Source organism: Prionailurus viverrinus, chromosome B4 (assembly GCF_022837055.1).
Source record: "Prionailurus viverrinus isolate Anna chromosome B4, UM_Priviv_1.0, whole genome shotgun sequence".
NCBI lineage: Eukaryota > Metazoa > Chordata > Mammalia > Carnivora > Felidae > Prionailurus > Prionailurus viverrinus.
Window position 1 is genome coordinate 38,972,463 of NC_062567.1, and position 24,302 is coordinate 38,996,764.

Genomic DNA, 24,302 nt, shown 5'->3' on the forward strand with positions numbered 1-24,302 from the left:
AATTACCAGCAGCTCTGAGCACCTTCTGCCCTTCTTTATGGCACCGGGACTCTCTTGGTCTTGGAGCCAGGTGAGATATTAGGGTTTATTTCCCAGTGAACTTGAAGTTTGACACCAGAGCCAATTCTGTGGCAGATGGTGAGCCTGAGGCTTATTCTGTGATTAAAAATCATTTCTTGCATCATGTCTATCCTTTCAGTCTGGAGCAGTGGGGAATATGGCCACCATGGTGACCTTGACGGCGATGAGGGAAGAAGGAAGGGAGAGGAGTGATTCACTGTGCACCTTTGTTGTATGTTACCAGCTTAGGACTCAGGATGCGTTGGGTCCAATTTTAGTCTCCGGAATTATCATCATCCAGTGCTATTTTCCCCATTACGCAGAGGTGGCAGAGGGATGGGGGGGGGGGGGGGGCAGGCCTCTGTCTCCAAGGAGACTGTGACGATGTCCCAGTAGGGGCAATTTGGAAGTGGGCATCCCTAGAAGGCTGAGGGAGGCCTCGGATTTGACTCTCGCGACTCCCGCGTTAGGGACTTTCTCTTACCAAAAGACTAGTCAGCCCCTTTTTAGAAGAGGAAACTGAGGCCCAGAAAGGGCAGGGAATCCCCTTGGGTCACAATGTGCCGTCAGGGAAGGGTCAGGAGGAGCTGGGTCCAGGATTATGCGCCCTTGGCTTTCCCCCAAAGCTCAGGAAGCCCCTCTTGGCTCCACTCTTCTTTGAGCTTTCTATCAAACAAGTCCTAGCGCCGGTGATCTTTTTGAACGTTCTGCGTCTCCACTCTGAGACTTCCCCTTTAAGGCGTTCTTCCCCTTTAAGATTCACGGCCCCTCCCGTCACGCTGCGTCGCAGTCTTAAGGCCCCGCCCTTCAAACAGCTTTCGCCGGGCCGCGGCTGCTGCGCGACCGCCACGGCCCCTTTAAGCTCGAGCCCCGCCCCTGGTTCCCCATTCCCTTCCCTCCCCTCCCCTCCCCCTTCTGCCCGCACCAGGTGCCCCGGCCGGTCGTGCGGCGCGGCGCGGCGCGGCGCGCGACGGTGAGCGCCGGGCCCCGAGGGGGTGCGAGGACATGTTCCCAGTCTTCCTCGGCCCTGGCCAGATCCTCGCGGGTGCCAGGAGGCGGGGCCGGAGCTGCGACTGGGGCGGGGGAAAGGGGTGGGCCGGGGGCGGGAGGGGTGGGCCGGGACCGGCCGAATGCGGGGGAGGGGCTCAGGTGACTTACGGGGGAAGGAATGGCTCCCTTCGGAGCTCGCCTGTCGATAGGGGGTGTGGGGAACCTGGCTTACGCTCGGCGGCGTTCCTACTCTCCGTTGCCCGGCCAGTGCTCCGGTACAGCCCGATCGCAGAATTGTCCCCCTCAGACCCATGGGGTCCAGGCCCTTCTGTAAGGGGTGGCTGCCGGCGGGTCCCGCCGCCTGACCCCGCAGTCGTGGAGGCGGCCGGAGAGGGCCAGACTGAAAGCGGTGGCCTTTGAGCGGGGGCGGCAGGAGGGCACCGGCCCCCTCTCGGACCTCCTGGCAGAGGTGGGGGCCGTAGCAAAAGGCACAGGGGTGGAGCGTGGCCAGGGGCTAACCAGCTGGAACGGACGTCTGCCCGCTTCCCCCAGATACATGCTGAGCTGTGGGCTGGGGAAGGATCTGGCTGCCGGACCTCAGTTCCAAACCCTTGCCCGTCAGTGAGCTGGCGGTCACCATGGCAATGCGGGAGCTGGTGGAGGCCGAATGCGGGGGTGCCAACCCACTCATGAAGCTGGCCGGGCACTTCACCCAGGACAAGGCCCTTCGGCAGGAGGGGTTGAGGCCTGGCCCTTGGCCCCCAGGAGCCCCCGCCTCTGAGGCGGTGAGTATTTTTGATGTAGAAACAAGCGGTGGCCTGGGATTGGTGGGGGGGGGCAAAGGAACACTGGGGGATAACTGCTCTCTCTGATGTGTCGCAAATGATAGTTACCACTTAATGAGTGTTTACTTAACACCGCGCTAAGCATTGTGCATCTTCAGACGGATGAAGGCCGTCGTTTTATAGATGAAGAAACTGAGGCTCAGAGAAGTTTTGTGACTTGCTCAAGGTCATTTATACATGCCGGAGCTGGAATTTTAACCCCTGTTTAACTGAGTTGTGTGTGGTCTTCACCACTGTACCATATTGCCCCCCCCCCCCCCTTTCTTTTCTTCTGTCTTAGGTCTCTAAGCCTTTGGGAGTAGCCTCGGAAGATGAGGTAAACATACCAGTCTCTTGCGTTGCATTTTTCTTTTGCCCGTTGCGTTTTCACTTTAAACTTGGCTCACCCATATTTCAACCTGTGGACCTTCCTGACCAAATGAGATTTGCCTTATTCCACCTGCTTGCTTTTAAAAATGTATTCTTTTGAGTGTTTGCAAATCTATAGTTTCTTTGCTTCCCTTTCCTTGTATTTAGCATCCCCCATTCATGGGGCGTTATCTCCTGCTGAGTTCATTTCATCACGTCTCTCCTGGCAGTTGGTGGCCGAATTTCTCCAGGACCAGAATGCACCACTTGTATCCCGCGCCCCTCAGACTTTCAAGATGGATGATCTCCTGGCAGAGATGCAAGAGATTGAACAGTCAAACTTCCGCCAGGCACCCCAGAGAGGTGGGTCCAGAGTCTGGTGGGAGGGGAGTGCACCATTTTCCGTGCACAGAGGGCCAAGGGGGTTCCATATTTGGATGCTGCTGGCGTTGGGGAATTGAGATGCAGAAGGAGACAAAAGGGACAGAGTGTTTTCATGTGCACTGAGGGCTCCTTAGGCATGATAGAATGATACGTATTTCTTTTTTTTTCTTAGTTCTCTCTCTTTCTTTTAAGCTCCTGGTGTGGCAGACTTGGCCTTGTCTGAGAACTGGGCCCAGGAGTTTCTTGCAGCTGGAGATGCTGTGGATGTAACTCAGGATTATAATGAGACTGACTGGTCGCAAGAATTCATCTCTGAAGTCACAGGTGAGGCTTGCATGGGGCAAAGTTCTCTTTGGTTCCCCAGTTCATCTTAGGATATAGAGCGATTTTAGCTTCTATGACTTTTCTGGATTCTTGACTCATTTCTCTAGGGCACTGAACCTCAGGTGATAATAGGGAATTGTTGAAACTTATATGAAGCAGGGGACTGGGTTTGAACTGGATAAGAGATTTTGGAGATTATATCTCTGCATCTCTGTATCTCTCTCTATTTAAAGAGAATGGGAGAGAGGACAGGGAGAGAGAACACGAGGGGTTAGGTACTTCTTTCTTATCTGGAACTTTATTACTGTAATTTGGTGGTGAGGATCCACAGATTGGATGAATGACAGTACTGCCCAGGAGGAAATATTCAGCACAGCCTGTGGGATTCTGGCATGAAGTCATCTTGAAAAGAGTTGAGGCCTTGGAAAGTGGGATTGGGGAGTTCAAGGGCCTGAAGTACAGGGTCTTAGAGGGCAAAGACCATATCCTGATGATGATAATAAAAATTAATAGCTAATATTTACTTATCATGTTCTGGATTTTGTATTAAGTGCTCTGAATGCATTATCTATTTAATTCCCATGAGAACTCCCGAGGTAGCTACTGTTTTTATTCCTAGCACATACATAAGAAAACAAAAGCTTTGGGATTAAGGGACTTGCCAAAGGTGATTCAGTTTTGTAGGTGGTGGAGTTGGGATTTGACTCTGGGTTTGAATGATTCCAGACCCTGTGGGCTTAACCATGGTGCTCTACTGGTGGGCCTGCACCCTAAGCTCTTCAGGGTCCCAGCCTATTTCTTGCTCTTTGAGAGGGTCCATGCTCATTACGTCCCTCGGGATTGATTCCTCTCCCCCAGGCCTGTCTGAATAGGGGCATGGGGGAAGGGCATTCTCTTCAGCTTTCCTCTTCTTCTTTGCTGTCAAAGGGAAGTACTTGTTAGCCTTTTTCCAATTTAACAAATTAAGAATAACAAGAGATACAAATGGACAAAGTTACAGAGATTATAGACTCTCAGGGCATTCACACTGTCATCGTTTTTAAATATTCCTGAGGTCACTAAAGGGACCTAATTGTTTTCTCCCTCCATCATTTTTATTCTTCTAAAAGTAGGGCTTTCTGTATTTAGGAAAAAAACCCCAAATCTAACAGTTAAAAGCTGTTGGCCTCTTTTAACATGACTCCCTTTCCTCCAGTGCTGAAGTTGGAGTTTAAGGTAGAACAGTAGATGTTCTTTGTTTCTTGAATCATGCTTTGCACTTTATAATCTTAAAGTCATTTGGTCTTCACAGTTATACTTACAAGGTAGGTATTCCTTCCCTATTGTGTAGATAAAGAAACTGAGATTTCAAAAGGTTAAATACTTTATCCAAAGTCATTCAGTAACAGAGATGACATTCATACTCCTATCTTTCTGACTCTAGGCTCCATACTTAGAGCCATTACACTATCATTGAGAATCTTTGTGGAATTTCCTCAAGTGAAGCTCTGAGCTGTAACAAAGACACTCCCCCAGACCAACACTGTTTTTCATACAAACTGTAGACTTAAATGCTGTGTCTTATTGTAGAGAGACTTCTGTTGTAATGTGTGGGCGTCATTTTTGATAACTCAGGAAAAAAAATTATTGCTACCGTAAGCATTGAGATTGATGAGATTTCTGTTATGATTACCTTTAGAAAAACACGTTGGACTTGTCTCATTAAGTTCTCTTTGGGAGATCTCTTCTGTTTTGTCTGTTCTTTTGGGACTGTGCCTGCTTCATGGAGGCAGGGATAGGGAGAGGCGGAAAGGGAAGTTGAGCTGTTTGGGGCCTGCCTTCATAAAAATGTGCAATTGCATTAGTTATTGCTTTGTACGTAGTGGACCTTCAGTATTTATTGAACAAATGAATTGAGATCTGGGAGAAAGCTAAAGGAAATTAATTTTCTGGTCATTCATTTTTTATTATTCTCATAACATTTGTGGCTGATATTATTATATTGATGATATAGGTTACCTATTACTTTATGGATAAGTTGACTTCAAGATGAAAGGTTATATGCTTTAAATCCTTATTATTTTCAAACCCCTATTGTTAAGATTCCAGACTCAAGTTTACAAAGAACCTAGATGTGCATTTATTGTCTTGTCCTGTTCTATTTGAAAATAATTGATAGTTTCACTGGAAGTTGCAAAAAAGGTAGAAGAAGGTTCTGTGTATCTTTCATTCTGTTTTCCCTGGTGGTAATATTTTGCATGACCGTTTGTTATGTCCGACATCAAAATCGGGAAACTGCCATTGGTACAATCCACAGAGCGTATTAAATCTCACTGGTTTGACATGCCTTTGTGTGTGTGTGTTTATGGTTTTATGCGGTTTTATCACTTGTGTAGATTTGTGTAACTACCATCACAGTCGAGTTACAGAATTATTCCATTTGCCACATGAAGCTCATTTTTCAGTCTGCCATATTTCTTGATGGAATCCACCCCCCGACCCCTGCCCCTAAATCTCCTGGGCCAAATAATTCCCCATCTTATGACTTGGCTGCAGGGATGAGATACGTCTTTAAGGGGTTTTGAATTCAGGCAGCCTCAGCTAACCTGGTGTGTGAGGTTCCTATGGTAATTACGAGAGAGAGACCTGTGCTGTAGGCAAGCAGCAGTGGCAGACGATGAGTGGCAACAGATCTCCCCCTGTGGCAGAGGAACAGACTGTGGAATAAAAGGAGTAACGATCTCATCGTGATGTTTTCTGCTTTCCCTATGGGTTTGCTCCCTATGTGAACAGACAGTGATGTTAATAATAGAGAACATTTGTTACCCTGTGCCTTACGCATGCCTTATCTCGTTTGGTCTTTACAACCATCCCTATGAGGTAGCTGTTCTTATCTCTATTCATAGATCTATTTATATCTGTTTATAGATAAGGAAATGGAAACTTAAGGGTTAAGTAACTTGCACAGTGAATAAGAGGTGGTGTTGGGATTTGAGTGCCCGGAGGCTGACTCTAGAACCTACATTCTTTTTTTTTTTTTTTTTTTTTTTTTAGGGAGAAACATAAAAATTTATTTAACAGGTGATAAAACTGAGGCATTGAAAGATTTAATAATTTATCCAATAAAATAGAGAATCGTAATTATAGAACCAGGGTAAGAACTCAGTCTTTCTGGGCTTTTATGGACAAAGTAGAACCTACATTCTTTACCACTGGGCTATTTAGCAAACTCAGGAATGTTTATGGATGAGGGTGGGAAGTTCTGAATTTTTGACTTTTGAGCTTGGGCTGGATGCGCCTAGGTGGAAGGAACACACAACGAGAAAGTAAGTAAGGTGAACATTCTGAATTGGATATTTGGTGTCAAGGTTGTTGGTTCTGACTCTACTGATTTACGTAAGCTAGGACAGTCCCTTCTCCTCTGCAGGCCTTAATTGCTCCAATCTCGAGTATCCAAATAGATCTGATTTTCTGTAAGAATTTCTCAAAAAATAGTGTGAAGGCCAAACAGAATTCTTCTGGTTCTTTCATTTTGACTCTGTTGGAGCAGGTTCACAATGCCAGAAAATTCTGAGTCTGATGGCTAAATATGGCCAAATACCAAATTACAGCTATTTGAGGATGACTTTTCTCATCCTGGGATTTTTTTTCTAATCTGCCTCATGTCTCTTAGAGTCCAGATGCTTTATATTTTTTCCGTTGCTTCTTGTCCTTGGAAGGAGCATTTCACAAAAGACAGCATTCTAATTTGAGGAGCATTTGTGGCCAGAGTATGCTTCTGGAAAACACTCTAGTTGAGAGTAAGGAGTGGCTGGAGAGTAAGAGGAGCGGTGGTTAATTTTCAACAGAATGGGACGAAGGGATCAGAAGGCACTGTAAAGTCTACTTTAGTATTTTGTGTCTCCTTCTTAGGTCTCCACTTTTGGGCCAGCAGTCTATTGCCCATAATAACTAGTGAGGGAATCTGGATAAAAATGTTGAGAGTCTTTGAAATTAAGGACAAAAAAAAAAAAAAATGTCAACCATATCTTAATTTATTGTATTAGTGATATTTATAGTTATGTGTATTTTGAGAGTCTGTATCCCCCTTTTTTTCTTCTCCAGATTTTGACATTACTTTCCCACATGTTGAGCTTACTTTGTTGAAATTGTTCAGGCAAAGTCTCAGTTAAATGGAGTAGACATTTAATACCAAAGGGATACATCTGCCTTCTGTGTTGAAAGCAATGACAGATCTCCAAACTGGGGACAAAGATAGCATGACCATTTCAGTACTGATGGTGGAGAAGTGTGGATGCAGGGCAGAAGGAAAGCACACTGCTGGCTGGTGCCTTGTCTGTGTTGACTCATTCTTTAGGGCCCCTTTGTTGTTGTTGTTTTTTTTAAATATTTATTTTTGAGAGAGTGCAAGTGGGGGAGGGGCAGAGAGAGAGGGACAGAGCTTCTGAAGCCGGCTGTATGCAGATAGGCTGACAGCAGAGAGCCCGATGCAGGGCTTGAACTCATGAACTATGAGATCACGACCTGAGCTGCAGTCGGACATTCAACTGACTGAGCCACCCAGGTACCCCTCTTTAGGGCCCCTTTGAATAATGTCTTAGTGCTTTTTGTTTTGTTTTGTTTTTTTTCATTTTCCCCCTGGCCCTAAAATAGTAAAGGACAAAGTCCTGGAGGTTGAGAAAGGGTTCAGTGCCCTCGTTCAATCTGTACCTTGCTAATCTTTACTATGATGTTGTGGCAGTGCCCTTTGTCACTAGAGCTTTTAAGACAGTTCCTAGAATTACACTTAAAAAACATAGCCCTAAAATGAATCAAAAGTGAGGGGCACCAGGGTGACCCAGTCAGCTAAGCATCTGACTCTTGATTTAGGCTCAGATCATTATGATCTCATGGATCATGGGTTCGAGCCCTGCATTGAATCCCTCGCATGGGATTCTCTCTCTCCCTCTCTCTGCCCCTTCCCTGCTGCTCTCTCACTCTTTCTCAAAATAAATAAACCAAAAAACAAACAAACGAATCAAAAGTGACAAGTCAGAATAATGTTTCTTCTTGGGGGAGGGAGGGCCTGACGGAGCCTGTGGGAGGTCTGAAACGTTCTGTGTCTTGATGTGGCTGGTGGTGATTTGTGTGTATTCACGTGTGGAGTTAATGAAGCAGTATGCTTACGCTTGGTACACTTTGTGTACATTCATGTTTGCATCTCAACTAAAAAAATGAAACCAACATCCAGTGGGAAGAGTGGCCCTAGGTATTTTTTAATTCTAGCCCAGCATTCTGCTTCTCCGGTTCTCCTGGTAGCTTTATTACAATGAAATACGAGGCTCGTTTTATTGGGAGAGCGTGAACTCTGTCGATGGAGACCAGACCAGAGGTCTTCCGCTCTCCTTTAGCTCCTTACCAGTTTCTTGCAGTGCCTTCGAGGAAGGTGGAGGCCCCAGGTGCCTGCTATTTCTTACTGAGGCCTCTGGCACTTCAACCAAAAGGGTTTGGACTCCTTTCCTGAGTCTCCTCATTTGTTTTCCTGTTTCCATTCCAGTAAACTTTGGCCCCAGGCCCCTTGGGAGTGGGTTGGCTATTGAGCGTTTAGTAGTGTTTTCTTTTGAGCAGGACTTTCTGAGGAATTCAGTAGGGTCTTATCTGCTTTGGCTTGGTTAAGAGGGTCAGTTGAATATGTGTGGTACTCTCCTTTGCCCTGACCCTCACTGAGCTCAGTGTGATTTCTCCAACTCCGTTCCTTGCAGATCCTTTGTCTGTGTCCCCAGCCCGCTGGGCTGAGGAATATCTGGAACAGTCCGAGGAGAAGTTGTGGCTGGGAGAGCCTGAGGGAACAGCTGCCACTGATTGCTGGTGAGTCCAGCTACTTCTTTCTGGATGGATCCCTGTGAAAGGAGCATTGGGTAGTTTTCTCAGCCTCCCTCACCTCCTACATCTGCATTCTCAAACTGATTTGCAGTCCCCTCATTTGTTCTTTTCTTTTCTTTTCTTTTCTTTTCTTTTCTTTTCTTTTCTTTTCTTTTCTTTATTTTGAGAGAGACAGAGAGCATGCCAGAGGGGGAGGGGAAGAGAGACGGGGGGCACAGAGGATCTGAAGTGAGCTCTGTGCTGCCAGTAGTGATCCTGGTGCGGGCCTCAGACTCACAGACTGTGGGATCACAACCTGAGCTGAAGTTGGATGCTTAACTGACTGAGTCACCCAGGAGCCCCCCCCCCCCCGCCCTTTTTTTAAAGTTTATTTATTTTGAGAGAGGGGCGGAGAAGGGGAGAGGGAGAGAATCCCAGGCAGGCTCTGCACCATCAGTGGAGCTTGAACTCAGGAACCATGAGATCGTGACATGAGCTGAAGCCGGACACTTAACCAACTGAGCCACCTAAGCACCTCCCCTCATTTTCAGTGTTAAGGTTCTCACTTGTATTATTACCCCTACTCAAAGTGTGAGTGAGTCAAGAATCCTAAGTGTCGTAACCAGAAGTTTGTAACTTTACCTTATGTACCCTATTGCCTCTTTAATTTGGAGGTTGCTACTATATTCCTTCTCTCTGCAAAGGTGTGTTTGTGAATGGGAGAAGTAAAAGAATGTAGCTAGTACTTTGCCACTTCCGCCCGTGTCCTTTTTTTTTTCTTTATAAAATTTTTTTGTTATTTATTTATTTTGAGAGAGACAGAGACTGTGAGTGGGGGAGGGGCAGAGAGAGAGGGAGACAGAGAATCCCAAGCAGGCTCCATACTGTCAACGCAGAGCCTGAAGCGGGGCTCGAACCCACAAACTGTGAGATTATGACCTGAACTGAAACCAAGAGTTGGATGCTTAAGGGACTGACCCAGGCACCCCCCTCCCCCCCCACCAAGTGTCCTTTTTTAATGTAAATTGGAATTTGTAGGACCTCAACAAGAATGTGTGTCTTTTCCTTGATAAGAACTGTGATGCCAGGGGCTGCGGGGTGGGGAATAGCATGGGGAAGGTGGTGGCAGATGAGTGTGTGGAACCCGTTTGCCCTTACCTGTTCCAGGTATGATGAATATCATCCCGAGGAGGATCTGCAGCACACAGCCAGTGATTTTGTGGCCAAGGTGGATGACCCCAAGTTGGCTAACTCTGAGGTGAGCCACATCCCACTGCTATTTTGCCCAGCAGAGCTGGCCTTCAAAGCCAAGAGTCTAGCTTTTCATACCCCAGTTTAAAGAGAAGGAAATAAGATCCCGGGTCCATGCCTTCCTGTCTTGAGAATAGAGACTTCTTCGCATCCTGCCTCTTACTTTCAGCATTCTTTCCCTCACTTCCTTGCATACTCACCCTGTTGCTTTTCTGTGTCTTCTCAAATCTTTAAAGCCAGAAATTCCTTTCTTTTGTTCTCTACATTTTTCAGGGTCTTTTAGCAAATCTTGCCTGCAGCTAGAGATGGTCAGGGGGAGGGTGAGTGCAGGCTTCTCTTGGGCATGGTTGAGAGTGCACACCTGGAAGTCCTCTCCCAAGTGGCCTATGTGTGTCTCTGTGCCCCAGTTCCTGAAATTCGTGCGGCAGATTGGCGAGGGGCAGGTGTCCCTGGAGTCCGGTGCAGGGTCGGGCCGAGCTCAGGCAGAACAGTGGGCAGCAGAGTTTATACAGCAGCAGGTAGGACATTGTCACTTCCCAGTCCCACTTGAGAGCCGGCTGGTGCCCCAGGCCTTGGGTTCAGTGTTCAGTGGTCCTAGACGGGGAAGGGATTTTATTGCCAGCTTGTCTTGGTAGCATCGAGGTCCTGAGTGGGTGGGAAAGAGATCCTGAGAATGTTCTCAGAAGTGTGCAGGTTGCTGGTGTTTAGTGGGTATTTAGTCAGTAGAAAGTTGGTGGTGGTCTGACCATCCTTCTTTGTCACAGGGTACATCAGATGCCTGGGTTGACCAGTTCACAAGACCAGTAAACACAGCTGCCCTCGATACGGAGTTTGAACGAGCCAAGTCAGCTATAGAGGTGAGAGCAGGTAGCACAGGAGCAGACACCTCAAGAGAAAACACTCCTTTGGAGAGAGTGGGTGTTTTAACAGCAAAGAAACGTACCACGAATGTTGTATGTCCTAGTGTTCCTGGGCCCTCTGTGTCAGAATGCTTGGGGTAGGGCATCAGCTCACACTGCAGAATCAGGATCTGAGCGTAGGATCTAGGAATCTTCACTTAAAAAAGCTCTTCAGGAGATCTTAAATGCATTGACATTTAAGAACTACTGCCTTACGGAATCTATCCTAGCGGCGCTGAGCGTCAGGTGGGGTGGTCATGATGGATCTCCTTTTTCTATCTGCCTTCCCTTCCTTACAGTCCGATGTCGATTTCTGGGACAAGTTGCAGGCAGAGTTGGAGGAGATGGCGAAACGGGACGCAGAGGCTCATCCCTGGCTTTCTGACTATGATGATCTCACGTCTGCTTCCTATGATAAGGTAAGAACTCGGTTTTCGGATTGCAGGGTTTCCTTGTTTTGTGCCTCCTTTAATCTTGAATTTGGAGGGTACCTACTTTCAAGTAATTACTACCTTGAACCCCTTTCCACGAAGGGAGGTCTAAATCATTCCCTTGCCCCGCTCCTCTCCAGTGTTTGAAGGTATGCTTTATTCTTAGGGTATAAGGATTAATAATAATAGACCATCCTTGTCAAATAATGGTAATACAGTGACATAGTACCTATAATAGAGATTTGCCCCTGATGCATTCAGAACCTAGATGAAAGAGCTCTGCTTTGGAGGTTGATTGAGAACATTTTTAAGGAGATAGATACCCCTTTGGTAGAGAGTGGTAATTGGTAGATTATCTGTCTTCCCACCTTCATATCTATTTACTTTTTTTTTTTTTTAATGTTTATTTTTGAGAGAGAGAGACAGAGCGTGAGTGCCGGTGGGGGGGGGGGGGGGGGCGGGGAACAGGGGCACAGAGAGAGGTAGACACAGAATTTGAAGCAGGCTTCAGGTTCCGAGCTGTCAGCACAGAGCCCGATGCGGGGCTCGAACCCACAAACCGCGAGATCGTGACCGAGCCGAAGTCAGATGCTTAACCGACTAAGCCACCCAGGCGCCCCTCTGTTTACTTTTTTTAACTGACAAATTCATTTTAAATTTGGATCTGTTCCTGTAGGTACTGACCACCTGTGCCAATTTAGGTGTTTTCAAAGAATTGTATTAAATAACTTAAATGTTAGGAAAATATTCCAGCAGTCATTGGTGAAAATTGATCTAGTTTTGCATATAGCATATACTTTAGACCAAGAAGCTTATGCTGTTTCAGAGGTATCACTGTGGAAAAAAATCTGCTTTGGGACTGTGAGGTATTTAGGGATGTGGGTAATAACTGAACTGCTGAGGGAGCACCTGTGGCTCAGTTGGTTCAGCGTCCGACTTTTGATTTTGGCTCAAGTCATGATCTCACGGTTTGTGAATTTAAGCCCTGCTTGGGGCTCTGCGCTGACAGCATGGAACCTGCTTGGGATTTTCTCTCTCTCTCTCTCTCTCTCTCTCTCTCTCTCTCTCTCAAAATAAATAATAAATTAAAAAAAGAATTGAGCTGCTGAGCTGAAGCATGAGGGGGAAGGGAGAGAACTGTTTGGTTTTGGAAGAGACGAAACAGGAACTGGGGAGGAGAGTAGCAATACCTCTTCTCAGCTCAGATCTGGTTGGGAAAGGATTCTGGGGCTAGAACCAGGGCCTGAGATGTAAAGCAGGATGTCTGAGGTAGATCTTGACATAGGGGAGCTATGCAAAGGTAGGAAAGAGTAAGGTTCAAGATAACTATAAAAAGGCTAGCATTTGGGGCGCCTGGGTGGGTCAGTCGGTTGAGTGTCTGGCTCTTGATTTCAGTTGAAGTCATCATCCCAGGGTCGTGGGATCGAGTCCTGAGTCGGTCTCCACGTGGAGCCTGCTTAAGACTTTTTCTTTCTCTCACTCTGCCCCTCTCCCCTGCTCGTGCACTCTTGCTCTCTCACATAGGAAAAGAAAAAAAGAAAAGGCTAGCTTTTGAAAGCCAATGAAAAACTTAATACTGGGAAAAATGGGATTTTGTTTACTGTTTATTTCAGTCTTAGTTTTTAAGAGCTATCCTCTTACAGGGAAGAGAGCTTACTTCTTGGACCCTGCCCTATGTTTTGCCACAATAAGAGTTTCTTCTGTGGAATTCTGAGGAGGAAGAACTGAAGGAAGTACCTGCACATAATACATTTATTAATTTGTATAAGCAATTTGATAAGTTGCAGAGTTCATCATCTTACAAGTGGCAAATTATATATTTTAGATGAAAATTTCCATGCTTTTAATAAATATAGATATATCATTGATTTTGTATGAGTAGCATTTCTTAGCATTTTTTGCTCTCATATTAATGACATGCTAGGTGGAATAACATTTTCTTGAATGCTTTTTTTTTTTTTCTTTTTTAAGAGGGGGTGAGGGGCAGAGAGAGAGAATCCCAAGCAGCCTCCATGCTCAGTTCAGAGCCTGATGCAGGGCTCAATCCCACAACACTGGGATCGTAATCTGAGCTGAAATCAAGAGTTGGACACTCAACTGACTGAGCCACCTAGGCGCCCCTATGCTAACTATTATTGAATTATATGTCAATAGTGCATTTTTTGTTTTTGAATGTGGATCTGATCCTGATTGTCATATAAATTCATGGGTCTCTGAATATACTATTTTTTTTACTGGATGGTCCTTAAATTTTCAAGACAACATCTGTAGCTCAAGCACATATTGCATCCCTTTAGCATAAAGAAGTTTCTCTGATGGGCTAGACTCTTAATAGTATCCTATTTCTGCTGCATGATCCTGTGAGATTTTGGAATAGACCAGACAGTGGATCAGACTGATTGGCTCGGCTTAGACTTTTTAGGTTGCGACAGTGATCATAAGCTCATGCTGCATTCTTTTGGTTTGAAGCTTCCTCCCACATATTCTTTTTCCCATTTATGCAAATGTTCTAATTTTGAAAAATTCCTCTTTGATCAGCAGTTGATAAAATGGCAAGGAGGATAGATAGCATGGACAAGAGTGTATTTGGAGAACCTCCTGATGGCATTGATTTGTTACATTGTCTTTTGAGGAGAATGCCTATTTTATGAATAGTATTTTATGCTTTTTGATAATAAGACTTAGGTGAATAATCTCACTTGATTATTAATAATTTCAGAACTCTGTAATTAATAATCTCAGAACTCTGTAGTTCTGAGAGGCAGGAATTGATTTCATTAGGAAATTATGTTATAGATGACAATGATCTCTGTTTCCTACAGGGTGGCTTAAAACATAGATCGATGATAGACGATAGTTGAAGTTGGTTGTGGAGGGATTTATGTCTAGGATGGGGGTTAGCAAACTATGGCCCACAGGTAAATCTGGCCTGCTAACTGTTTTTGCCTGGCCTATGAGCTGATAGTGGTTTTAACATTCTTAAACAGTTGAAAAAAATGAAAAGAAATATTTTGTGACCTGTGCAAGTTATATACAATTCAAATTGCAGTGTCCATAAATAAAGTTTTATTGGAACACAGTCATGCTTATGTGTTTTACATATTTGTGGCTCCTTTCTCTCTCCAAAGGTGGAGTTGACTAGTGACAGATTACTTATTATCTGGCCCTGATGAGAAAGGTTTGCTGATCCCTGGTCGAAGGTCATTTTCTTTTTTTTTTAATTTTTTTTTCAACATTTATTTATTTTTGGGACAGAGAGAGACAGAGCATGAACGGGGGAGGGGCAGAGAGAGAGGGAGACACAGAATCGGAAACAGGCTCCAGGCTCTGAGCCATCAGCCCAGAGCCTGACGCGGGGCTCGAACTCACGGGCCGCGAGATCGTGATCTGGCTGAAGTCGGACGCTTAACCGACTGTGCCACCCAGGCGCCCCTCGAAGGTCATTTTCTACCTTCAGAGTTTTCATATTGTACAGAGACATCCCAGGAGCACTACTTATTCTCAACATGAAATACTTTTAATACATTTATTCCTAATCCATCTCCTGTAATATATCTTGCTTCTGAGACTTCCACTGTAATTATTTAAGTTTTGTCTGTCACAAGTAATTTTCATCTGATGACTTATAATGGTTTAGAACTTGGCTGGTAAAATTTACGTGTTTCCAGTTCTTTAGCAGTTCCGTAGTAATAGTGAAAAAGGGCCTCACTCACGTCTTTATTGTAGACGGTTTCATTCTTATTTGTCCTTAGCTACATTTAGAAGGGCTCTGCCTGGTATTTTGCATCTTTTCATTCTGGTATATTGTTTTGTGATGGTAACTATTTACTCCCCAAAGAGGAACATTTTATTTGCTTGTCCCAAGTCATGCGGCTTACTAGAGACTTCCCTTCTACCTTATTACCTCTTTGCCTAACATGAAATACCAGTAGACAAAGCTTTGCACATAGCATCATAATCCTTCCCTGAAATGAGAAATCCTCAGCCAGAAGAGAACGGTGTTTTTCTGAAGCATTTTTTGCCGTCAGGATTTTGGGATCTAGGTTTCATTTACTATGAGATACAGATTAATATTAGTAACTTTCAAGAATGAAATTAGGGAACAACTAAAGTTTTCCAAGTGCTTGGACACATGTTATCCAGGCAGTGCACACAGTGATTCTCTGAGCTAGGCAAGAGTGGGATTTGAGTGGCAGGACCTCTGACTCCAAATTGCATTTCCGTTATCTGTTATCACATTGCTGCAGGAAAACAAGAAATGCCCTTTGTTTTTAAAAATATTTTAATGTTTATTTATTCTTAGAGACAGACAGAATGTGAGTGGGGGAGGAGAAGAGAGAGAGGGAGACACAGAATCTGAAGCAGGCTCCAGTCTCTGAGCTGTCAGCACAGAGCCCTGTGCAGGGCCCAAACCCACAAATGCAAGATCGTGACCCGAGGCAAAGTCAGAAGCCCAACCTAGTGAGCCACCCAGGTGCCCCAAGAAATGCCCTTTGAATAGCTAAGGAGAGCTTATCTCATTCCTATAAGCGGATCTTGTAAGAAATGTGTTCTGTCCAGTAGTGAGAGTCAAGGATGTAGAAATACAGGCCTTTAAAGACTTCCTAAAATAAGCTTACTCCCAGCATGGATCCCAGTTTGTAGACCTTCGCTTTTCAGTTATTGTGAACAGGAGACAGCAGCATGAGCACGATACCGAATGATTTTACTGTAGTCCTCGATGATCCCCTTTATAATTTGGAAAATTTGTGGGCATTTAATTCGGATACTTTTTGGAGGCCTTCAACTTCTCCACCTCTGTGTGGGTTGTCCTCTCCCATTTCTTCTGCTTTGCCTGCGACGGCTCTGTCCCAGAGGTTTTCACTTGGCTTCCTTTCCCTGTAGGGGTACCAGTTTGAGGAGGAGAACCCCCTGCGTGACCACCCCCAGCCTTTTGAGGAAGGCCTCCGGCGGCTTCAGGAGGGGGACCTGCCAAACGCGGTGCTGCTTTTTGAGGCAGCTGTGCAGCAGGATCCCAAGCACACGGAAGTGAGTGACTCACTGGTCTGCCTTCACATGAGACACGGCTTCCTTCAGTTTTGCGGGAAGCCCCACAGAGCAGTGCAGATGGATGCGGGCCTGGGTGGTGGCCTGAGGTCGGGGGGTAAGGGTGGAGAGGGGGAAGCCAGAGGAAAGGAGGGTGGCAAGGTGAATACACGAGTAATGGGATCTGGCACCTTCTTTCTAGGCTTGGCAGTATCTGGGTACCACCCAGGCAGAGAATGAACAAGAACTGTTAGCCATCAGTGCGCTGCGGAGGTGAGTGCGTGAAAGGTGGGGTGAGGTGCTTCCAAGGCCCTCCAGATAGCCTTTAGAATGCTAGCGTCCCAGCCCCAGATCCTTGTCTTCTTTCCGGTCACTAGCAAGAGTGTGTTCTTGTGGCGAAACTCTTAAGATTTGGAGGGAATTGGAGACACCTGGTTACGTTTCCTCACGAGCCGTTAATTGTATATGTGGGACCCTTACTGGTTCCTTGGCTGCTAAAACATCCCACCTTCTCATATCTGTAATTTTGTTAATAACTCGCGTGTGGAGGAGTCCCTTGCCTCGTAATCTGAGGGAGCTGGCAGGTGAGGCTGTCATGACTCTGCATTCCGTGACCGTATTCCAGTGTCCTGCAGGTGCCAGCTCTGCCCACCTCTGTCCAAACAGGTGTCTGGAGCTAAAGCCAGATAACCGGACAGCACTGATGGCGCTGGCTGTGAGCTTCACCAACGAGTCCTTGCAGCGACAGGCCTGCGAAACCCTGCGAGACTGGCTGCGCTACACGCCAGCCTATGCCCACCTGGTCGTGCGCGGCGAAGAAGGGGCTGGTGGGGCGGGACAGGGCCCCAGCAAGCGCATCCTGGGATCCCTGTTGTCGGAGTGAGTGCGAGGGATTCTTGGGAGGACAGATGGTAACGGGAGTCCCAGGAGAGGGAGGATCTTGATTTGGGAAGCTGGGATGGACTTAGACTCAGTGGTTTGAGAGTGGGATGCGGGCGGTGCCTGGGTGGCTCAGTCGGTGAAGCGTCCGACTTCGGCTCAGGCCACGATCTCGCAGTTTGTGGGTCGAGCCCCACTTCGGGCTCTGTGCTGACAGCTCGGATCCTGGAGCCTGCTTCGGGTTCCGTGTCTCCTCTCTCTGCCCCTCCCCTTTCCATGCTCTGTCTCTGTCTCTCAAAAAATGAGTAAACATTAAAAAAAAAATGACACACAAAAAAGAGTGGGATGGGAAACCCAGGATCCACTTGAAGGAGGTCCGCACTCCATGGTGCAGTGCCGGGATGAAATGGAAGAGCAGGTTTCTAAAGTGGAGTTTGGGGGTCGGAGGATGACTGATAGACTGATGAATCTCGAGGGTGTGAGTGACTAAGGAAATATTTTGGGAGGGTGGGAATATAGACACATCCATCCACCTATGTCTGTGTTTTTGTTTTTTTTTTCTTCCCCCCTACTTATCCAGCTCCCTATTTCTTGAAGTGAAGGAGCTCTTCCTGGCTGCTGTGCGCCTGGACCCTACATCCATTGACCCTGATGTGCAGTGTGGCTTGGGAGTCCTCTTCAACCTGAGCGGGGAGTATGACAAGGCAGTGGACTGTTTCACAGCTGCCCTCAGCGTCCGTCCCAATGTGAGCCTCGGGAGGAATAGAAATAGAACATGATTGTGTCTTACTGAAGAATCATTTGTTGGGAACTTCGGAGTCATGGGAGATTTCGTTCCGGAGACTGGTTGCCATGGGAGAATTGGGAAAAGGAGGCTGGGAGTACAGGGTCATGTGGACGTCGGGGAGTCTGCATGAGATGAGAGCGGTTGCACTGTGGCACACGGGGAACAGTGGAGGACAGAGGAACAGAAGGAACCTGTATTAGCTAAACAGAATGGTGAACCAGGGGGAGGGACGGGCAGAATTGGAGCGCCTGGCTCTTGTTTCTAACCCTTCTCCATTCCTATCCCAGGACTATTTGCTGTGGAATAAGCTAGGGGCCACCCTGGCCAACGGAAACCAGAGTGAAGAAGCAGTAGCTGCCTACCGTCGGGCCCTTGAGCTACAGCCTGGCTATATACGGTCCCGCTACAACCTGGGCATCAGCTGCATCAACCTTGGAGCTCACCGGTGAGAGCAGCTCTTGAGTAATTAATGGGTGAATTCCTTCCCCCCGCCTTTGACCCCGGCTCCTCATTCTTTGATCCTGTATTTGACTGACTAGCCCCAGCCTTCTCCCCAGGCCGGCTGACCTGTCTCCTTCCAGTGATGTTCTGCTCACCATCTCTCACTTTTCTTTCCTACAGGGAGGCTGTGGAGCACTTTTTGGAGGCCCTGAACATGCAGAGGAAAAGCCGGGGCCCTCGGGGAGAAGGGGGTGCCATGTCAGAGAATATCTGGAGCACCCTACGTTTGGCATTGTCTATGTTAGGCCAGAGTGATGCCTATGGGGCAGCTGATGCCCGGGATCTGCCCACGCTCCTAACTATGTTTGGCCTGCCCCAGTGACAGTGGGATGGGCTGCCCTGTGAGTGTCTGCTTGGAGGGGTCCCTGCTCTGGATGTGACTCCCTCTCCCCAAATGGGCCTACCAAGGGGGTGGGCTGATGACCACAAGCGGTACGGCCTCTCAGGAGCTGCCTCAATGTAGGGGGTGGGGGGTAGTCTGTGTCCTTCCTACGTAACTGTAGGAAAATGAGCTGTGTCGACTCTGAGTCCCTTGGTAATTCAGGGGCTGTACACCCCAGCTACAGATCTCTCTGCTCATCATGCCCTTTCTTGGTGCTGCTTTTTTGGGTAGGACCCAAAGATCTAGGGTAACTGTTGTCATCAGCTGCCATTTCTGATAGGGTCTAACCACATTTGTAATGTCCGTCCTTTCCCCCCCCCCCCCCCCTTTTACTGGGAACTGGTGATAGTGCAGCTTTCTTGGGCAGTTGTGGGTGGCAGGTTCTTCTACCGTGCACCTCTGTGATGACTGTACCTGGGATGGGGTGTTAGGAGTCGGCCTGTTGGATTTAAGTGTTGCTTTGGCTCAGCAGAGCTGAGTTTTGATGGGGGTGCCCACAGTTCGGTTGTGCCTGGACCTCTCCCGACTGTAGTCAGGTGGCCTGGGTGCGGTGCCGTACGCAGTAAGGCTGGCGTCATCATTGAGGGGTCCCCGGGAGTGGCTGGGGTCAACTGTACAGAGAGTGTTTGTGTGTGGGGTAGGAGGATGCTTGTTTGTGGAATGAACCTGGAAGGGACCAGATGGGATCAGATTAAGGGCTCTGTTCTGGGGCCGTTGGTGGGAGGACAGAGCAAGTGGGCTGCGGGGTGTGGTGAGGGCAGCAAGCCCCCCTCCTAGAAAGGCGTGCGAGTAGGAGTTGAGCCAGCTCTTCTAGAAAGTTGGCTCGGAGATTGCAGTCTTGCCAGATTCCTAGCAGAGAGGCGGTTCAGTGTTACCGTAAGCCTTTTGCTGAACTTCTTTAAATGTTTCTAGGGGAGAGCATTGAAAAATCCCCTTCCCGCATATTACCTTCACAAGGTGTAGATTGAGGGAACGTGAGGGAGCAGCTTGGAATGTCCTCAGCTGCCCCTGCGTGGGGAGATCCACTAACCCCCAGAAATGACTGCTAAGCCTCTTGCCTTGTCTTCACTAGCTAATGATCAGAGAGATTTTTTTTAAACTACCACGGTCCCAAGGTTCCATCCTGAAATTTATTTTTCTTTGTATGAATATGTGTAAATGATTTAAAAATAAAACTGTATGAATAAAATTTGTATGAAGAATAAGTGGAACTGACATGGGTGTGAGTTCTGCTGCCAGGGGAGAAGTTGGGGTGTGGGAGGTGGGTTGGTGTTTGGAGGATTGGCATTCAGTTTTCTTCTCTCTTTGCCTTTCAAACTCTCACTAGTATATTGATTGCCCATCCATCCATCCAGTAATATTGAGCACCTAACACATGCCTGGTACCATGAATAAGATGTACAAGGTCCCTGTGTCCATAGAACTTACGGTTCAGCAGGAGAGACTGATGGTTAACAATCGTGCATTTTTCATACTTAATGATGATACTATAAAGGGAAACACGGGGTGTGATATAATTGGTGTTGCTTTCATTGTGAATTACATGGGAGGATTTTGGTAGTTTTTTCAACGCTTACGCTTTCTAAAGGTTTTCATCTGGCTCTCCCTGGTTTTATTAGGAACTGTATCAAGGGCCATATAAAGACGGGTATCTATCCTTGGGGAAAAGTTTTTAAAGATAAACATATTTATATGTGGAGATAAATGTCCATGGCCATGTTAGTGTTGGGGAAAAAATGTCTAAAAGAAAATGCGTTCAGTAAATTATCCAGACGGTGAAATATCATTTAGCTATCTAATTCTGTTTATGGAACAATTTCCAATGACCATAAGTGCTAACAATATAATGAGAAAGAAGAGGTTAGCAAACTATTTACAGGTTATCTCAAAAACATGTCCTGAAAAGAGACTAGGGAATACCCCAGTATGCTAAGAGTGTGAAGATGCGAGTGATTTTTCTCCTGCTTTGCCATACTTGTAATTTTCAATTTTTCTTAGTGCGTGGATGGGTAATACTTTCATAGGAAAGACCCTCCCCCCACCTCCAAAAAAAAAAAAAACATGGTGGGAAGGGTGAGGCATTTGTTGTCACCACCTGGGTGACCTCAGGACACCCGGTGTCCTGGGCTCCGCAGGACAGGCAGTGCAAAGCCAGAGGCCTGACTGGGGCCTGGCATGTTGAGGCAGCAGTTTCTACAATGTGTAGATAGATACAAAGAGAGCCGCCTGGCTTGAGGGTCAAGCTAACTTCTGGTTTAATTGAAATCTCCAGGTTTACCTGCTTTGCCTGCCTTTGGGGACGTGAAGATGTCCAAGAGGATGCTTTTCTTGCACAGCCAGGGCTAGGCATCTCTTGAACCCAAATCAAATCCATCCAACAGTTATTGAGCCCCTAGCATGTGCCAGGTGCTGTTCAGGGATACAATTCACAAGGCAGACAAGGGTCCCTGTTCTCATGGCTTAGGTACTAGTTGACTAAAGAGAGAATATACAAGTTAATGAGAAAATACCAGTTAGTTTTGTGTAATTTTTATGTGTTTTAATTTCTAAGAAGAAACCAAAATGGCACATTGCACTACGAGTAAAGAGGAGGGCTGTGGGGTGTGAGGATCCAGCCATGGAGGTTTGGGTGGAAGCACAGCCCAGGTCCCGGGGGGCAAATGTGAAGGCTGTGATCTGAGCCTAAAAGAGCTGTGTACACCCCAACAGGAAGAGGGCTGCAGTGGAGAGGAGAGGAGCACTAGCAGGAGAGAGGGTGGAGGGGTGGGCAGGAGCCCGGCAGGTAGGCCCTTTTCGATTATGGTGAAGAGTTGGAATTATATTCTGAGTTCCACGGGAAATCACTGGAGAGTTGGGACAGAGAAATGATGTGATGCGATTTAGTGTTGAAAGACCCTTTGCCTGGGTGGCTCAGTCAGTTGAGCCTCTGACTTTGGCTCAGGTCATGATCTCGCAGTTCGTGAGTTCGAGCCCCGTGTCAGGCTCTGTGCTGACAGTGCAGAGCCTGGAAACTGCTTCAGATTCTGTGTCTGCCTCCTCTCTCTGCCCCTCCCCTGCGCACGCTCTGTCTCTCAATAATAATAATAATTAAAAACAAAACAAAACAACAACAAAAAAGAATGGCGAGCCCTTAACTGACTGACAAAGGGGAAGCTGTGGGCAGAGTGGGTTTGGGAAGGAAAATATGAAGTTCTAGAACTGAACACATTAGATTGGAAGTAGAGATCTCCAAAAATAGATCTCAAGTAGATAAAATGGATATATAAATCTCAGGTGAGAATTCAGGACTGGGTGTATAAATATAGATAGTATTTAAAGCCATGGAACTGTCTAGGTTTGCCTAAAGAGAGAATGTAGACAAAGAGGGTGTAAGGCTGCAAAAGGCCCTGGTTACCAGGCGTGGGGGATCCATCAGAGCAGCTGTTTGTTCCTGGTTGATACAAATCTGTAAAGGGCCACCTTGTTAAACGAAAACAAAAAATAAATGTGGGCCTGCAACTTTAAAGAAACAGTTTAACTTTTAATCCAAGTTTTCCAGTTTCCAGGAAGAAGTGTAACTGGCAGATGATCTGTGTGTTCATTTCAATAAAACCAGGGCATTCTCCCTCCATAAGTAAACCGATCGGTGAATAATTAAAAGGCTGCCTGGCTTAAAAGGCTGCCTGGCGAGCGAGGGAAATTAGTTTGAGTTAATGGCCTCAGGGTATTGCTGATGGGCTAGCTCCACAATCCTGTCAACCAAACAAACACAGAAGCATCTCAGTCACCCTGTTTAACTGGGGCTTGCGTGGGCATTGAATGCCTCCTTGAGGCTCCTCTTTTGTTCTAACTTACAAAAATAATTATTTTTTTAAACGGGCAGAGAGAGAGGGAGACGGAGGACCTGACGGCACACAGCCTGACGTGGGGCTCAAACTCACAAACCGCGAGACCGTGATCTGAGCTGACTGAGCCACCCACCCAGGCGCCCCACTTAAAAAATTATTTTTAATTTTTAATTTCAGTTAAAAAGTTTCTAGAGTAGTTTTAGGTTTATAAAAAATCGAGAGGAAGGTGCAGAGATTTCCCACATGCCCTCTGCTGCCACACAGGCACAGCTTCTTCACATTAACAACATCAATCACCAGGGTGGTACTTTTTTTTTTTTAACCAAGCATGAGCCTATGTTGACACTTCATAATCACCCAAAGTCCATAGGTTTAGGCAAATGTATAACGATTGTATCCATCATTGCACCATAAGAGTATTTTCACTACGCTAAGAATCTTCTTTGCACTGTCCATTCATGTGCCCCCCCCACCCCCCCACCCCCAAGTGCTAAACGTTGGTGTCCATAGCTTTGCCTTTTCCAGAATGTCATACGGTTGGAATCATACCGTATGCATCCTTTCATATTGGCTGCTTTCACTTTGTAATATGCATTTAAGTGTCCCTCATGTCTTTTCATGGCTTGTTGGCTCACTTTTCTTAGTGCTGAGTGTTAGTCCATTGCCTGGATGTATCACAGTTTGTTCATCCCTTCACTACGGAAGGACATCTCGGTCGCCCCCAAATTTTGGCAATTATGAATAAAGCTGCTACAAACATTCGTGTGTAGGGTCTTGTGTGGACAAAAGTCTTCACGTCCTTTGGGTAAATAACCGAAGAGCATGGCTGCTGAACTGTGCAGTAAGACTATGCTTATTTCTGTAAGGAACTTCCGAACTGTCTTCCATGGTGGCCGTACCATTTTGTAGTCCCACCAGCAGTGAGTGAGAGTTGCCGTGGCTCCACATCCCCACTGGCATATGGTGTTGCCAGTGTCTCGAGTTCAGGCCATTGTCATAGGCGTGTGGTGGTCCCTCGTCGTTTTAATTGGCATCTCCCCAGCGACAGGTGACGTATAGCACCTTTTCATACGCTTGTTTGCCGTCCGTGTATCTTCTTGGGGGAGGTGTATGCTCTGCTTCCCCGACTACGATCTCTCTTCCCGATGATTGTATCTTTTTTTTTTTTTTTAATTTTTTTTTTTTCAATGTTTATTTTTATTTTTGGGACAGAGAGAGACAGAGCATGAACGGGGGAGGGGCAGAGAGAGAGGGAGACACAGAATCGGAAACAGGCTCCAGGCTCTGAGCCATCAGCCCAGAGCCCGACGCGGGGCTCGAACTCACGGACCGCGAGATCGTGACCTGGCTGAAGTCGGACGCTTAACCGACTGCGCCACCCAGGCGCCCCCCGATGATTGTATCTTTAGACACTTTCTTTAAAACCTTAAACTAAGTTTTCGGTTATTCTTCCTTTGAACTTGGAGGCCTTACATGACAGCTTTCTACTTGGCAACTCCTTCTCTTCCCTCTCAGCAGAGATCCTGCAAGGTTATCAGGAACACACTGT

The 24,302-nt window shown here is 46.6% G+C and overlaps 1 protein-coding gene across 7 annotated transcripts; it reads left to right on the forward strand.

Annotated features, from left to right (window-relative positions):
* The first annotated feature begins 878 nt into the window (after nucleotides 1–878).
* On the forward strand, nucleotides 879–20,115 carry PEX5 (peroxisomal biogenesis factor 5). Of its 7 annotated transcripts, none has more exons than XM_047867869.1 (16): nucleotides 879–1,033; nucleotides 1,603–1,835; nucleotides 2,176–2,211; nucleotides 2,474–2,606; nucleotides 2,820–2,951; nucleotides 8,672–8,777; nucleotides 9,939–10,029; nucleotides 10,430–10,540; nucleotides 10,787–10,879; nucleotides 11,221–11,340; nucleotides 16,237–16,380; nucleotides 16,580–16,650; nucleotides 17,044–17,256; nucleotides 17,837–18,002; nucleotides 18,331–18,488; nucleotides 18,665–20,115. In XM_047867869.1, exons 2-16 carry the CDS (start codon nucleotides 1,689–1,691, stop codon nucleotides 18,864–18,866), a joined length of 1,923 nt encoding a protein of 640 aa, XP_047723825.1. In that variant the 5' UTR covers nucleotides 879–1,033; nucleotides 1,603–1,688; the 3' UTR covers nucleotides 18,867–20,115. The 7 variants fall into 7 exon arrangements, with proteins under 7 accessions (XP_047723825.1, XP_047723827.1, XP_047723829.1 ...); XM_047867871.1 differs by having other exon boundaries at nucleotides 11,245–11,340; XM_047867870.1 differs by lacking the exon at nucleotides 879–1,033 and adding an exon at nucleotides 1,228–1,325.
* Nucleotides 20,116–24,302: the final 4,187 nt, after the last annotated feature.

Coding starts and splice junctions, on each gene's coding strand:
- PEX5 (XM_047867869.1), top strand. CDS start 1,689: ATGGCAATGCGGGAGCTGGTGGAGGCCGAATGCGGGGGTGCCAACCCA. Junction 2,607..2,819: donor CCGCCAGGCACCCCAGAGAG/GTGGGTCCAGAG, acceptor CTTTCTTTTAAG/CTCCTGGTGTGGCAGACTTG. Junction 10,880..11,220: donor GAGCCAAGTCAGCTATAGAG/GTGAGAGCAGGT, acceptor CCTTCCTTACAG/TCCGATGTCGATTTCTGGGA.